Below are 15,531 nucleotides of genomic sequence, written 5' to 3' on the forward strand. Positions count from 1 at the left end.
GAGGCACAGTCATGGGCATTCACTTGGCACCCTTCTATGCCTGCTTGTTTATGGACCATCTAGAGAAAACCTTTCTGGCCTTCAATAACTTCAATACTCTAGTCTGGTTCTAGTTAATTGATGGTGTCTTAATGATTTGAATTCAGAGCCAAACCACTTTACCCTCATTCCCTCCTCACTTTCTGTCCCATCTGCTTCACCTAGTCACCCTCAACCCAGTGTGCCACCTTCCTGGTTATTGACCTCCACCTCTATGGTAACTCTATCCACATCTCTCTCCACATTAAACCGCTAACCACCAAAAGTACCTGCAAATCGACAGCTGCCATCCCTTACACACCAAAAAATACCTCCTATACAGCCTAGCCATCTGTAAATGATGTATCTACAATGATGACAACTCCCTTGCCCAGTATGCTGAAGGTCCCATTAAAGCATTCCAACACAGCCACTACTGCCCAAACCTAGACCACAAACAAATTTCTCATGCCATTTTCTCACACAACCCCAATCCTGCCAGCACTCCCACAAGTATCAGCTACAAAGGAGTGCCCCCTTAGTCACTGAATATCACCCTAGACTGAAAGAACTGAACCATATCCTTCATCAGGGATTTTACCCTAGCACTAATAAGGATAACTCTAAAATATAGCTAGTATTCTTTCTTTTTGTGTATGCCTATTGATGACTCTGATTTTTGGTGAGTGGTCTCCTTTAATCCAAAAGTACTTACATTCTACCTGAACTTTCCTTCAACAAAAATTTACCAATGTAATATTAGCACAGATTTTTACTTAGAGCGCATAAAGCAACTAAATACAGAGTAACTGTGTTCATCACACACTGGACTCGGGGAATGGGTAATTTTACTTTATACAATTAAGTCCTATGAAAAAGAGTGTCATTCTTCTAAAATCAAGCATCCAGAAGCTCATGAGGTAGTAAAACTCTCCTTTTCAGGACAACCATGCAATGTATTTGAACTCTCAATAAGAACTGTGATGGTTCTGATCAGCTGACAGTCATCCATCTTTTAATGAACTATACTGAGAATTTGGTCAAGGCTGAAGTGCACATATATCTAATGTTTTAATATTATATTTACATAAAAACAAATGATAAATATAACATTAAATGATTACTTTAGATTGTGCCTGATCAAACAGCACTCAATGAGGGTGAATGGAGAATCATTTGGCAACAGATATGATGATCAACACTGATACCATCACACAAAAATTAATACTTTGGAAAAATCAACTTCAAGTTCATGGCATGAAATGCTTCCTAGAACTCAAGACAGTCATTTGTAGACTAGACATAACACATTTGAGTAACTGAAACATTTCATTATGAGTTCTGAAGGAAATTCCAAGACATTTCACAACTGGACACTGATTTACATTTCTCTGTCAGACTGTTCTCACTTTTGACTACTGGTGTACCTCATTACTTCCAACGTGAGCTTGTAGATGTACACCCAGCTCAATGACCTGTTTGTCCAAACCAGGAATTTACAAGACTTTTATAAAATGTTACCCCAAGAGCAATATTCTTGACTGCACAGAGAAACTACATTCAAAGCACATTCAATAAATGTATGCAAACATTTATTTTTCCTGTTATGAAACTGACAAAGCCCCATCAGTATTTGGGTTTAACAGATTTTAAGTCTGCGTACCTCCATGTGTTTGAATATATAATTAACCACACTTACAGATATATAACATATTCTAAAATTGAAATGTGAATAAGTTTACAAACATCACAACTTAATGTTAAATCCCTGTATGTATAGGTTATTGTAGTCCTGCTCACTGTATTAACTCTATCTAATGTACTTATTTAGTTAAGTAATAAAATTTGTTCTTTTGGTAGAAAAATAAAAAGATTAAAATAAACACACATGATTCTGCTTATGAAAATATGCTCCAATATTCACCTCTTACACCCAAACCTCCAGATATCAGATATTCAGATCAGTACCAAATGTTATATATCAACAGAGTATCAACCAGAACTACAGTATAGTTTGGGCTATGTGCTGTTGTGCAGCAGAATGTGTGTAAATGGTAAGTAATAAGTGACTCCTGACCTACAGAGCACAGTAAAAGAAAAGCTGAGTGTCTGTTGTGTAGAGCTTCCATGGGAAAGTCAGTAGAGTGTTAGTTTGTAGAGACTTGGTCACACCAATTTTTGTACTGGTGTATGTGTGAAACTGTCACAGAGGACAACATATTCCTGGCATGTAAAAGGACTGTCCAGAGTTTATAGCAATGTTCTGCTGGAAGTCCACTATTGCTTCATTTATTTGAAAGTAATAAACCTATAGAGTGCATTTGTAGTTTCACAGAATAAACATAAGCAACTGGAACAGAAGAATAAAGAAAAAATTGCATCACACATGTGGAAGTATTTATGGTATTGTCTAAAAAATGTGGTGCCACACCAAAGTTAGCAATGTCTCACTGCAATCTGCAATTATGAATGGGAGGTGCTCCTGAAGAAACACTCTCTCTCAACACCACAGTGCCACCACACAGAAGCTGTTATAGAGCTGAGCATGAACTCGGTCTGTCTCAGTTCATGACCTGTAATAAAGCAGTCAGCTTCATCTAGTTAGGACACCAGTGCTACTCAAGTCTCAAATGGAAATGTACTTCAAGAGAAGAGTATGTAATTGGATACAGTAAGTGATGCTTTGCTGTTTGAAGACAGTTGTAAATATGCAGTGCACTCCTGTTGCAGTGGATTGTATAAAGTTAAGTAAATCTCTTTATCATTCTTGTAATAAAGTAAACTAATGTTTCATATGTTGTAGTTCCAATCAGCCACCTCCCAGAACAATCCAAGAACCCACAGTTATGACTGTACAATTGTACTTTCATCATATCATAACAGTATAAATAGTAGTAATAACAATAATAATAACAATTTACTGCTAGATGGCAGCACTACTGTACATCAGAGGTGTGTGTTGTGGCTAGAGTGTTTTGTTTGTGTATACATAAACAAGCAGGTCTGGAATTGCTGTCCAGTTTGCACAATACTGCCACTGCTGCAACTGACTGCTGTTTTGTGACATGAATCCCTAGATCACTGCTGACATTGTCATCGAATTTTTGCATACTGTCACCTGTGTACCTACAACAATGGAAATAACTGAAGATGACAGAAAGTGTGCAGCATCCGTACTGGATGTGACTGGTCAGTGGAAGGTGTTAAATTTCTGCATAGGGGAAACATTACATATCAATGAGCCCACACCAGATGGAGCAGAATCATTCATTTTTGTTCAAGTATATGGACAAGAGTCAATGTCTTTGATATCGCCACCAGGAGAGTCCTCAAATGATGAAATACCATAAAAGGAGAAAAGGGAATTGTTTTCCTCAACAAACAAGAAAATCAAAATGCTGAAATATTAGCTTAATGCCAAAAAGCAGCTGAAGTCAACTCAAATATTTACACATTGGTGTCTGTAATGAAAAACAGATTTCTCACCAGATGTCCTGCATGATGTATGTTGTTTCAGTGGAAACAGTGGTAGAGAAGTGGAGAGAATAATGTCTGTAAAAGATAGGTACAAATATATTATGATGCACGTGCTGGAGATCTTCAAAGAGAATTGCTGGAAGGGATGATGTCTTCATGATGTAGACATGTAATTGTGGGCAAAAAGAAAAGCAAGGTAGTTAAATTTCCCAAGCTTTGATGCACATGACAGTTGAGTATTGCACTGGAAGCATAAAAATAGTATTATAAGTTGTAAAGTCAAATCTTTTGTTACAGTGAATATGTACCAGAACAAAAATGACATAAAAACAGTAGAGAGGACTGGTAACAAACAAATCACACATTCATGACAGCCTACACAGATGTACATATCTAGTGCTCATGAAAGTTGATTCAACAACAATATGACTGTGGGCTGCACTCTCTTGAAGCTAGAGGATCTACGGACACTGTAGGGATTGTACAATCTATTCACATGACCTCACATACATACACAGTTATTCCATTGCTTCCAAAGACAGCCAAATTTGCTCCAGAGTTGTCTGTAGTTCTTCAAGAGCCTCTTTCTTTGAGTGCTTATATATGTCAGTCAATGTCTGCAGCACTGAATTTAATTGTCCACTCTCATTCCTCTGGCAAAATGACCAAAGAACTGTCCAGGACATTTCTACAAAAAGTGGTAGTGAAACAAAAAACCAGTGGAGAAAAATGTCTGCTAATACTGGTTCCTTACAGGCTTCACAAAGATGGCAGTGTTCTTCATGGCCTGCACATACAAAATAACCTGCCAGAAGACAAAATCACAATTCACGTAATTCCAGCAAACACAACCTCCATTCATCAACTGCTTGATCTTCATTTCTTCAAAATGTAAAAGCTAATGATTTCTAAAATCTCTCATGCTGGTCAAGGTTCTTCAGAAGAGATTAATGGAATAATCTACTTAAGCTGCAGTCCCTCTCATACAATCAGTTATGTACTCCACTTTTCTATAATTCTCACCATCACAGCTTAATGATGAATAAACTCATTGAGAAACCCAGATCCTTTGAATATTGATACAGTTCTGTTTCAGAAAGTTCCATTCTGCAATCTAACTGCAATCTACAGGTTGGATGCACAAATATGGCATTCATCAAATGTGCTTCGTGTACAAAAGTGATTTGTTTCACACACTTCTTGGTATGCAAGCACTATTGTGAAACCGTCATTCCAGAATGAACAACACCGTGTTTGTGTGTGTGGTAATGTTTGTATTGATTCCTGAACATTATGAACTTACAATTATTCTTATTATTTTGTTTATAATTATTATCATTATTAATGTTTTTGCTGTTGTTACTGTTCCTACTTCTGCTTGTGTGATGTTGTGGTTCCTTTATTCTTCCAATTGTTAATGCTTATTCTGTGAAACTACAGATGTTCTCTATAGGTTTGCTACTTTCAAATAAATGAAGCAAAAGCAGACTGTCAGAACAACATTGCTATAAACTCTGAACAGGCCTTTTACATGGCAGAAACATGTTGTCCCATATGACAGTTTCACACTTACTACAGTACAAAACTGGCATGACTAGGGCTCAAACCCAGGACCCTTGATACAAGAAACTAATGCTCTACCAACTTCTCATGGGAGCTCTATACAACAAATGCTCACAGTTACACCTTCCCCGTAGGGCAGGAGTTACTTATTACTTACCATTTATGCACATTCTCCTGGATGACAGCACAAAGCACAAACTATATCAGAGTTTTGGTTGATGCTCTGTTAATATACGATGTTTGGTACTGATCTGTCTGTCTGACATTTGGAGACTTGGATGTTAGAAGCAGTTGCACTATGTAGTAAACACAGCCTTCTAAATTTCCCACATGTGCAGCATTTGGTATATAGCCATCTCATTCACACCCCTGCCAGAATAGCTCAGTGGTGGGGAAAGCTGGGGTGCTGGGCAAACTTAGCTGCACTTGTGGAGAGTGAGTGCACTCCAAGAGCACAAACCTTGGCCAGGCCTGCTTTACATGATATTACTTTTATAAATGGCTCAAAGACATTGGGGTATGCAACAAAAAACACTACATGCATTGCTAGTTATCATTGTTCCCATGAAACAAAAAAAGTTGAATTAAAGATCTAGATATAAATCACAGTAAAACATAAACTTTATCAAAAATCAGAAATTACAAAATGAAAGTTACCTTGGTGTTGTAGAAGCCAAAGACAGTGCAGACAATGAACTTCTGCGTGATACTTGTTCCCAAAGAGTCATTTGCTTGCTGTACAGTTCTGCAATGTGCTGAGGTACTAACTCAGTCCCCCATCCACGGTGCTGTAAAGTGATTTATTACATGTAAGCATACAATATTTTTCTCTTTTTTATGGAGAACAATGTTTTTTGTTTTATTACAAATGACTAAAGTTCAAGTTCAAAAAATGTATTCCATGCCCAAAAGCTACACATCACTTTCTTCCAAGATATTACAATTTTGATCATTCAACATTTTCAGAACTGAGAAACTCTGCAAAAAATTGTTTTTTCCCCTTGTGTGTACGTTCTAAATTTTGGTAGTTAAACTTTCTCAATAATGATTCCATACAGCTGTGCAATTTTCAGAGATAATTACATTTTGTTAATCTCATCATTTCCAAATGACCTTGGCATTCCTTTAAACTACATTTCAGCTTATAAGTTAATGCATTAAGTGTCACAAGTACTTGTGGCATCTTCAAGATGAGAGCAGTTATACTTAAAATAGTGATGTTGGCTCAAAGCTTGCAACATTTTACATTTTCTGTTAAACATAATTTCATGTTTCTACTCATTTCATATCAGAATCTACCTTTAATGACCTCACTGTGAACAGAATTTTAAACAATAATCTTCATTTCTCTTTCCTTATATTGGTTGTTAGTTTTACAGTGAATCATAATACACTCTATGGGTGTGTGTGTGTGGGGGGGGGGGGGGGGGTTTCAATGCACCATGAAGGAATTATCCAAATGGGATGGAAATTGGTAGATGTTATGTACATGTACACACAAACAAATTATTACAGTTTCAGAAAAATTGGATGATTTATTCAAGAGAAAGAGCTACACAAATTCAACAACTCAATAATGTGTTGGTCCACCTGTGGCCCTTATGCAAGCTGTTATTCAGCTTGACATTGATTAATAGAATCGTTTGATGTCCTCCTGAGAGATTTTGTGCCAATTTCTGTCTAACTGATGAGTCAGATCATCAAAATCCTGAGCTGGTTGGAGGGCCATGCCCATAATAATACAATTGTTTGCAATTGGGAAGAGCTTGCCAAAGTAGGGTTTGGCAAGCATGAAGACAAGCAGCAGAAACTCTCACTGTGGGCAGGTTGGCATTATTTTGCAGAAATGTAAGCCCAGGATGCTTTGCCATGAATGGCAACAACATGGGGTATAGAACATTGCCAGTGTACTACTGTGCTGCAAGGGTGCCATGGATGACAACCAAAAGGGTCCTACTATGAAATGAAATTGCACCACAAACCATCACTCCTGGTTGTCAGGTCATACAGCAGGCAGCAGTCAAGTTGGTATACCACTACTAATTAGGACATCTCCAGAGAAATCTCCACTGGTCATCGGGGCTCAGTTCAAAGTGGGGTTAATCACTAAATACAATTATACTCCAGTCAATGAGACTCCAGGCCAAATGTGCATGACACCAATGCAAATGGGCTAGTTGGTGTACAGAGGTCAACAGTAGTCAGCACAAGGGGCACCGTGAGGTCAGCCTCATTTCTGTGAGACACCTATTAATTGTCCTTATGGTCAATGAAGCACTAGTTGCATGTTAGATCAATGATAATGATGAATCCAGGGCTCTGAGTGCCACTCTGATGATTGCTAAGCTCTCACGTTCTGCATCTTTCTAGGTCAACTGCTTCTTTCTTCATGCTGTTCCATGATTGTTCACCCACTCCTACAAACACTGTCAAATAATGGTATCACTCATACTCACATGTTGAGTGATTCACAAACTACTCCAACCACCCTCTTTGAGCCAACTACACGTTCTCTCTCAAATGCTGACATCTGCATGTATTGTTCATGCACCTGTCTGTGAGACACAGTTACTATCCAACTGAGTACACAAAAATATATTCACAAAGACTTTATGTACTGGTATTGACATGTCCCCAGTTTACCATCCTTGCCAGCTGCACAGTGAAATTGGGTTGCAGCATCACACATTCATCCGTCAGCCTCCAAATTGTATTTTGCACCAATACCTGCATAGATACCCAACAAGGATCCAGTTTCTTAAGTAGACACAGTAAGTTGCTGAGTCAGTGTTTTAAATACAAGAATGTAGAACCTATATAATTATGTTGGCCTATGTATGCATGATACCAAGGATGATGAATGCAGTAATAGTAAAATCCATTCAACTCAAAGAAGGTTGGTTATTTTCAGATGAAAAATAGATACATTGTGTGGCTTGTCAACAGCTGTGAGTTGTACTTTCTTCTATTCTCAGAGGACTCATTCTTGATACAGGGATTTCAAAAAGTTATCTGTAAAAAGGCTGATGGAGTCTCATTGAATGGAGTGGCACAAAGAAACATTTGAAAGAATGTTTTCTGCTTAAATTGAATACTGTTGGTGTGTAACTTATTAACAAGTAACTATATAATTTTTCCTGCTCTCCTAACAGATTGAAATTACTGGTAATTGTAAGCAGTATTATTACTAGCTGCGGCTGTTGGAATATCCAATATTCCATATCTATTTTTCTTCAAGAAAATCACATTTAAATTGCCTTTCATCCTGTGTAAATTATAATGTTTGTACACAGATAATTTGTGTGGTTGTCTATAAATATGACATACTAACTGAATTAAATTCACTGCAATGAAATTAATGGAAACAAAGAGGATGAAATCAGAGAATGTGATGACATGAAATGATACTGGTGAAATTCATTCAGAATTGTGAGCGGACGCAAGGAGAATTGGCCACTCTTCGGGGGCAGGTGGAGGCTTTGTCTGTTATGCTCATCGAGCTCGAGGCGCAGGCGTCGGCTCGTAGTGGCGTTGGGGCAACTGTGGTGAGACCTATGCCTACTTCGGTGGCCTTGGAATCACATGGAACCCCTGATGTCGCTGCGTCTTCCGGCAGTGAGCATCTTACCGGTCAGCCATCACTCCAGGGTGAATGGCGGACAGTGGTGGGCTCGCGCGTGCCTGGCCGAAAGGCGAAGGTGGGATCTGGCCGCGTGGCAGCTGCCTTACCCCTTTCCAACAGGTACGGGGTGTTTCCTAGTGGTGATGACATCGTTTCCGAGCCACCACAGGGTGTCTCGCCTGTTGGGCCAGTGGCTGATTCTCCGGCAAGGTCCCGACAGTCACAGAGGGCGGGCCTATTAGTTATAGGGAGCTCCAACGTTAGGCGGGTTATGGAGCCCCTCAGGAAAATAGCGGGTAGGTCGGGGAAGAATGCCAGTGTGCACTCGGTGTGCTTGCCGGGGGGTCTCGTCCGTAATGTGGAGGAGGCCCTTCCGGCAGCTATTGAACGCACTGGGTGTGACCGGCTGCAGATAGTAGCACATGTCGGAACGAATGACGCCTGCCGCTTGGGTTCTGAGGCCATCCTTGGTTCCTTCCGGCGGCTGGCTGATTTGGTGAAGACAACCAGCATCGCACGCGGAGTGCAAGCTGAGCTTAATATCTGCAGCATAGTGCCCAGAGTCGATCGCGGTCCTCTGGTTTGGAGCCGTGTGGAGGGTCTAAACCAGAGGCTCAGACGACTCTGCGACTATAATGGTTGCAAATTCATCGACCTCCGTTATTGGGTGGAGAACTGTAGGGCCCCCCTAGACAGGTCAGGCGTGCACTACACACCGGAAGCAGCTACTAGGGTAGCAGAGTACGTGTGGCGTGCACACGGGGGTTTTTTAGGTTAGAGGGACCCCCCCTTGGGCGAAACGATAAAATACCTGACGGCTTACCAGAGAGGACATTATCATCGTTGATAAAGAATGTCCGTCCTCAGAGACCAAAAACAGGAAAAGTTAACGTAATATTGGTAAACTGCAGGAGTATCCAGGGCAAGGTTCCTGAATTAGTATCTCTTATTGAAGGAAATAGTGCGCATATAGTATTAGGAACGGAAAGTTGGTTAAAACCGGAAGTGAACAGTAACGAAATCCTAGACACAGAATGGAATATATACCGCAAGGATAGGATAAACGCCAATGGTGGAGGAGTATTTATAGCAGTAAAGAATTCAATAATATCCAGTGAAGTTATTAGCGAATGCGAATGTGAAATAATCTGGGTTAAGTTAAGTATCAAAGGTGGGTCAGATATGATAGTCGGATGCTTCTATAGACCACCTGCATCAGCAACCGTAGTAGTTGAGCGCCTCAGAGAGAACCTGCAGAACTTCGTGAAGAAGTTTCGTGATCATACTATTGTAATAGGGGGAGACTTCAATCTACCAGGTATAGAATGGGATAGTCACACAATCAGAACTGGAGCCAGGGACAGAGACTCTTGTGACATTATCCTGACTGCCTTGTCCGAGAATTACTTCGAGCAGATAGTTAGAGAACCAACTCGTGAAGCTAACGTTTTAGACCTCATAGCAACAAATAGACCGGAACTTTTCGACTCCGTGAATGTAGAAGAGGGTATCAGTGATCATAAGTCAGTGGTTGCATCAATGACTACAAGTGTAATAAGAAATGCCAAGAAAGGAAGGAAAATATATTTGCTTAACAAGAGTGATAGGGCACAAATCGCAGAATATCTGAGTGACCACCATCAAACGTTCATTTCTGAGGAAGAGGATGTGGAACAAAAATGGAAAAAATTCAGAAACATCGTCCAGTACGCCTTAGATAAGTTCGTACCGACTAAGGTCCAAAGCGAGGGGAAAGATCCACCGTGGTATAACAATCATGTACGAAAGGTACTACGGAAACAAAGAAAGCTTCATCATAGGTTTAAGAGTAGTCGAATCATAGCTGATAAGGAAAAGCTGAACGAAGCGAAAAAGAGCGTAAAGAGAGCAATGAGAGAAGCATTCAACGAATTCGAACATAAAACATTGGCAAACAATCTAAACAAGAACCCTAAAAAGTTTTGGTCATATGTTAAATCGGTAAGCGGATCTAAATCCCCTATTCAGTCACTCGTTGACCACGATGGAACCGAAACAGAGGACGACCGAAGAAAGGCAGAAATACTGAATTCAGTGTTCCAAAACTGTTTCACTGCGGAAAATCGTAACACTGTCCCTGACTTCAGCCGTCGCACGGACGCCAAAATGGAAAATATTGAAATAAACGATATCGGAATTGAAAAACAACTGCTATCACTTAGTAGCGGAAAAGCATCCGGACCAGACGAGATACCCTTAAGATTCTACAGTGATTATGCTAAAGAACTTGCCCCCTTTCTATCAGCAATTTATCGTAGATCGCTGGAAGAACGTAAAGTACCTAGCGACTGGAAGAAAGCGCAGGTCGTTCCCATTTTCAAGAAGGGTCATAAATCAGATGCGAATAATTATAGGCCTATTTCGCTTACGTCAATCTGTTGTAGAATAATGGAACATGTTTTGTGTTCTCGTATTATGACGTTCTTAGATAATACAAATCTCCTTCATCATAACCAACATGGATTCCGCAAACAGAGATCATGTGAAACTCAGCTCGCCCTATTTGCCCAAGAAATTCACAGTGCCGTAGACACTGGCGAGCAGATTGATGCCGTATTCCTGGACTTCAGGAAGGCATTTGATACGGTTCCGCACTTACGTTTAGTGAAAAAAATACGAGCTTACGGAATATCGGACCAGGTTTGTGATTGGATTCAGGATTTCCTAGAAGAAAGAACACAACATGTCATTCTTAACGGTTCAAAATCTGCAGATGTAGAGGTAATTTCGGGAGTACCGCAGGGAAGTGTGATAGGACCTTTATTGTTTACAATATACATAAATGACTTAGTTGACAACATCGGCAGCTCCGTGAGGCTATTTGCAGATGACACGGTTGTCTACAAGAAAGTAGCAACATCAGAAGACTCGTACGTACTCCAGGAGGACCTGCAGAGGATTAATGCATGGTGCGACAGCTGGCAGCTTTCCCTAAACGTAGATAAATGTAATATAATGCGCATACATAGGGGCAGAAATCCATTCCAGTACGATTATGCCATAGGTGGTAAATCATTGGAAGCGGTAACGACCGTAAAATACTTAGGAGTTACTATCCAGAGCGATCTGAAGTGGAATGATCACATAAAACAAATAGTGGGAAAAGCAGGCGCCAGGTTGAGATTCATAGGAAGAATTCTAAGAAAATGTGACTCATCGACGAAAGAAGTAGCTTACAAAACGCTTGTTCGTCCGATTCTTGAGTATTGCTCATCAGTATGGGACCCTTACCAGGTTGGATTAATAGAAGAGATAGACATGATCCAGCGAAAAGCAGCGCGATTCGTCATGGGGACATTTAGTCAGCGCGAGAGCGTTACGGAGATGCTGAACAAGCTCCAGTGGCGGACACTTCAAGAAAGGCGTTAAGCAATACGGAGAGGTTTATTATCGAAATTACGAGAGAGCACATTCCGGGAAGAGATGGGCAACATATTACTACCGCCCACATATATCTCGCGTAATGATCACAATGAAAAGATCTGAGAAATTAGAGCAAATACGAAGACTTACAAGCAGTCGTTCTTTCCACGCACAATTCGTGAATGGAACAGGGAAGGGGGGATCAGATAGTGGTACAATAAGTACCCTCCGCCACACACCGTAAGGTGGCTCGCGGAGTATAGATGTAGATGTAGATGTAGATGTAGAAATACTTAACTTGCAATATATGAATATATCATGCCAAATGAAAATTTTTGCTAGACCAGGATTCAAATCCAAATATCCTGTTTCTTGTGAGCAGTCACAATAATAAATAAATAAATAAATAATTCATCACGTAAGCACAAGATCTGGGTTCAAATCCCACTCTGGCACAATTGTTCATCTGTTACATCATATTAAATACAAAAGAAGCCACTTTAAATAATTGGGCACATGTCACACATTTCATCCTAGGATCAACTGGTCAATGGAAAATTTTACCAGCAGCCTGGCTGAATGAACTGTAGAGTTCAGGTAATTTCACACTCTTGCCTGTGAACCATTGGGGCCATCACCAATTTTATTTGTAATTGCTCTATTCAAAAACACACATTATGATTTTTAAAATCCAATTTAATTAATTAACAAAGGTCACCACTATCACTTTTTTATGTAGAGGTCAATTAGAGGTAAAAATGACTGTTCATTTTGTGGTCCTTTTTGTACGCCTATCTATTGCCCAATGTTCCCTCTCTTTAGTGAATTTAACTGAACTGAATTTTATTTGATCCTGCAGGTTAACACGTGTATAGTAAATGTGCGCCGCATGGGATTAGCCAAGCAGTCTAAGGCACTGCAGTCATGGACTGTGCGGCTGGTCCTGGTGGAGGTTCAAGTCCTCCCTCGGGCATGGGTGTGTGTGTTTGTCTTTAGGTTAATTTAGGTTAAGTAGTGTGTAAGCTTAGGACTGATGACCCTAGCAGTTAAGTCCCATAGGATTTCACACACATTTGAACATTTTTTTGAGTAAATGTGCATGAAATATAGGAAACATCAAAAACAAAAACATTTATTATAAATTACTTTCTAAGGAGCAATCATTATGATGATTATAAAAAATAATATACCCAAATTTAATTTAATAGATACCCTTTAACACAGTACAATTTCTTTTCCACCAGACAGTCTTTGAGTGTCTTTAGAAAGTCAGTGTCAATAGTATCACTACATATTAAGTGCATAATAGATCACAAGGGTCATCAGCACACATTATAGCCCTGGATCATCTGATTTTATTTGATTTTTACTGATCCCAGAATGTCTTCTTTTTTACTATTTATTGACTTTCAAGCTATGCCCATTCAGCAATCTCAACAATATGATGTCAGTTATAGCAATGCAAATGTAAGGACTATATGACACCCAAGCAGAGAAAATCTCTAACCTGGCCAGGGAATAAACCCAGCCCCCTTTGCTTAGCAATCCACTTTTCTCACCATGCAGCTACTTAGGAGGACATTCCAAAAATTCTGTTATCTGATGTTACACATGGGTGTCAGACAAGCCACAATTACAAACTATAAAAATATAATTAACTCATAATAATAAAAACAAATTATGTCTGTAGAATGAAATATATTAGCTAAAAACTTGTGTTATTTAAGAAAACATTAGACTCATAATAACAAAAAACATAATAAAAACATTCAACTCAAATGTTTTAGACTAATAATACATAAAATAACATTTAAATCTGTAGAATTAACTAAATCAGCTATAAGTAAAGTCATATTGCATGAATGGCTGGGAGGCCCCGAAGGGCTGGTTCAGCCACCTAAGGAAATGTTTTCCCTGTCCTTTGCAACTGCAGCCACTTTCCCTTTATGCAGTATGAGAGCTGTGTGTGGAAGTGTATTTGTTAGGTACAGGTGACTGTAATGGGTGCATGTGTATTGGTGTAGTGTAATGGGTTGTTCGTGTTGGGGCCTACTCCTTTCAAAGAGCACCAAGCAGGCCACTGAGCTTAATGTCCCCATCTGGTGGATGGATGACAGTCAAGAGTGTAGCACTCTCTCAAATCATGATGCACTGCAAAGACATTTGGAACTTAATCCAGGACATTGGCACAAAGACTATTGATCTGGGATGTTACACCACCACCCTTCTTGACTCAGCCTTAAAGGCAAAGAAAAAATTGTCAACAGTGTGTGGCAGACCCAGATGGTCACACATCCAAGTACTGACCACATCATATGGAGCTTAACTTCAGCGATCTGAAGGAAAATGGTGCATCCATCACAACACAACCATTGAATAAATCTGCTATGAACTTATGGTATAAATGGAAAATATTTAAATTGGTCATTTTAGACTTGCATTCATAAATTCTTCTACTAAACAGAAGCAGATCTTCTGTAGTAACATTTATTTTTGCTCTGAATTCTTCTCTATTCAACTTTTAGCTTTTTGCATGAATCACCTGAGTACAAATGACATCTCTGTCAATGCATTGCTGTTTTATACTTGTGTATGCAATACTGCTGCCATCTGTATATGTGCATATCACTATTCCATGACTTTTGTCCCCACACTGTTTTTTTTTTTTTTTTAAATTTTTTATTTTGTGTGTGTGTGCGTGTGCATGTGTGTGTGTGTGTGTGTGTGTGTGTGTGTGTGTGTGTGTGTGTGTGTGTGTGTGTGCTGTTTTCTCAATTACTTTGTTTTGAATTTCTCAGAAATTTTTGTAGCTGGCTTTTCAGACACATTAGAAATTCCCAATTGAATTTATAACTCTCATTTTCTTTTAAAGTATGATGTGTATAGTAACCACAGCTTCTCAACAAGTTCTCTGGAAGTTGCTCAATAGGTTATTTTAGGAAATCTGTAGCAATTTCATTACTGTAAGTGCTGAATTTTAAGTTGACATCAAGTTCTAACTAAATACGCTCCCATCAAGTTTGAGAGAGCTGTGTTTTAAAGTTTGACTTGTTTCTCCAGCAGGCTTGTGTATGGGTCCAAGACACTGTTGTAGTTACGATTGACATTTATGTATTGTTAGAAACTATATAATTTATGAAGAGGAGCAGAAGCTTTTTTTCGAAGTAGCTGTTAGTGTCCTGATATATATATATATATATATATATATATATATATATATATATATATATATATATATATATATATAGTCTAGAAGTATTTCCATATTCGTTAGCGTGAATAGATTCTCACCAGTCAAAATTTGTTTTTAGTGTACTTTATAGAAGTAGCTTGCTTCTTCCTATTACTGTATAACTTAACTCCTTCCACATAGCTGGAGGCTCTCCATGATGGGATTTATGGAAAACGTTTTATCACTGAAATGCCAATTCTAACTTGTTTGCCAATTA

At 39.2% G+C, this 15,531-nt stretch overlaps 1 protein-coding gene across 1 annotated transcript in view; it reads right to left on the minus strand.

Annotated features, from left to right (window-relative positions):
* LOC126471055 (uncharacterized) overlaps positions 1-15,531 on the minus strand; it is a 633,812-nt gene that overhangs the window by 220,923 nt on the left and 397,358 nt on the right. The window contains exon 8 of the mRNA XM_050099122.1: positions 5,716-5,846. Within this exon, the coding sequence (XP_049955079.1) occupies positions 5,716-5,846 (131 nt within the window). The remainder of the gene's footprint in view (positions 1-5,715; positions 5,847-15,531) is intronic.

This window comes from Schistocerca serialis, chromosome 3, assembly GCF_023864345.2.
Source record: "Schistocerca serialis cubense isolate TAMUIC-IGC-003099 chromosome 3, iqSchSeri2.2, whole genome shotgun sequence".
Classification (NCBI taxonomy): Eukaryota; Metazoa; Arthropoda; class Insecta; order Orthoptera; family Acrididae; genus Schistocerca; species Schistocerca serialis.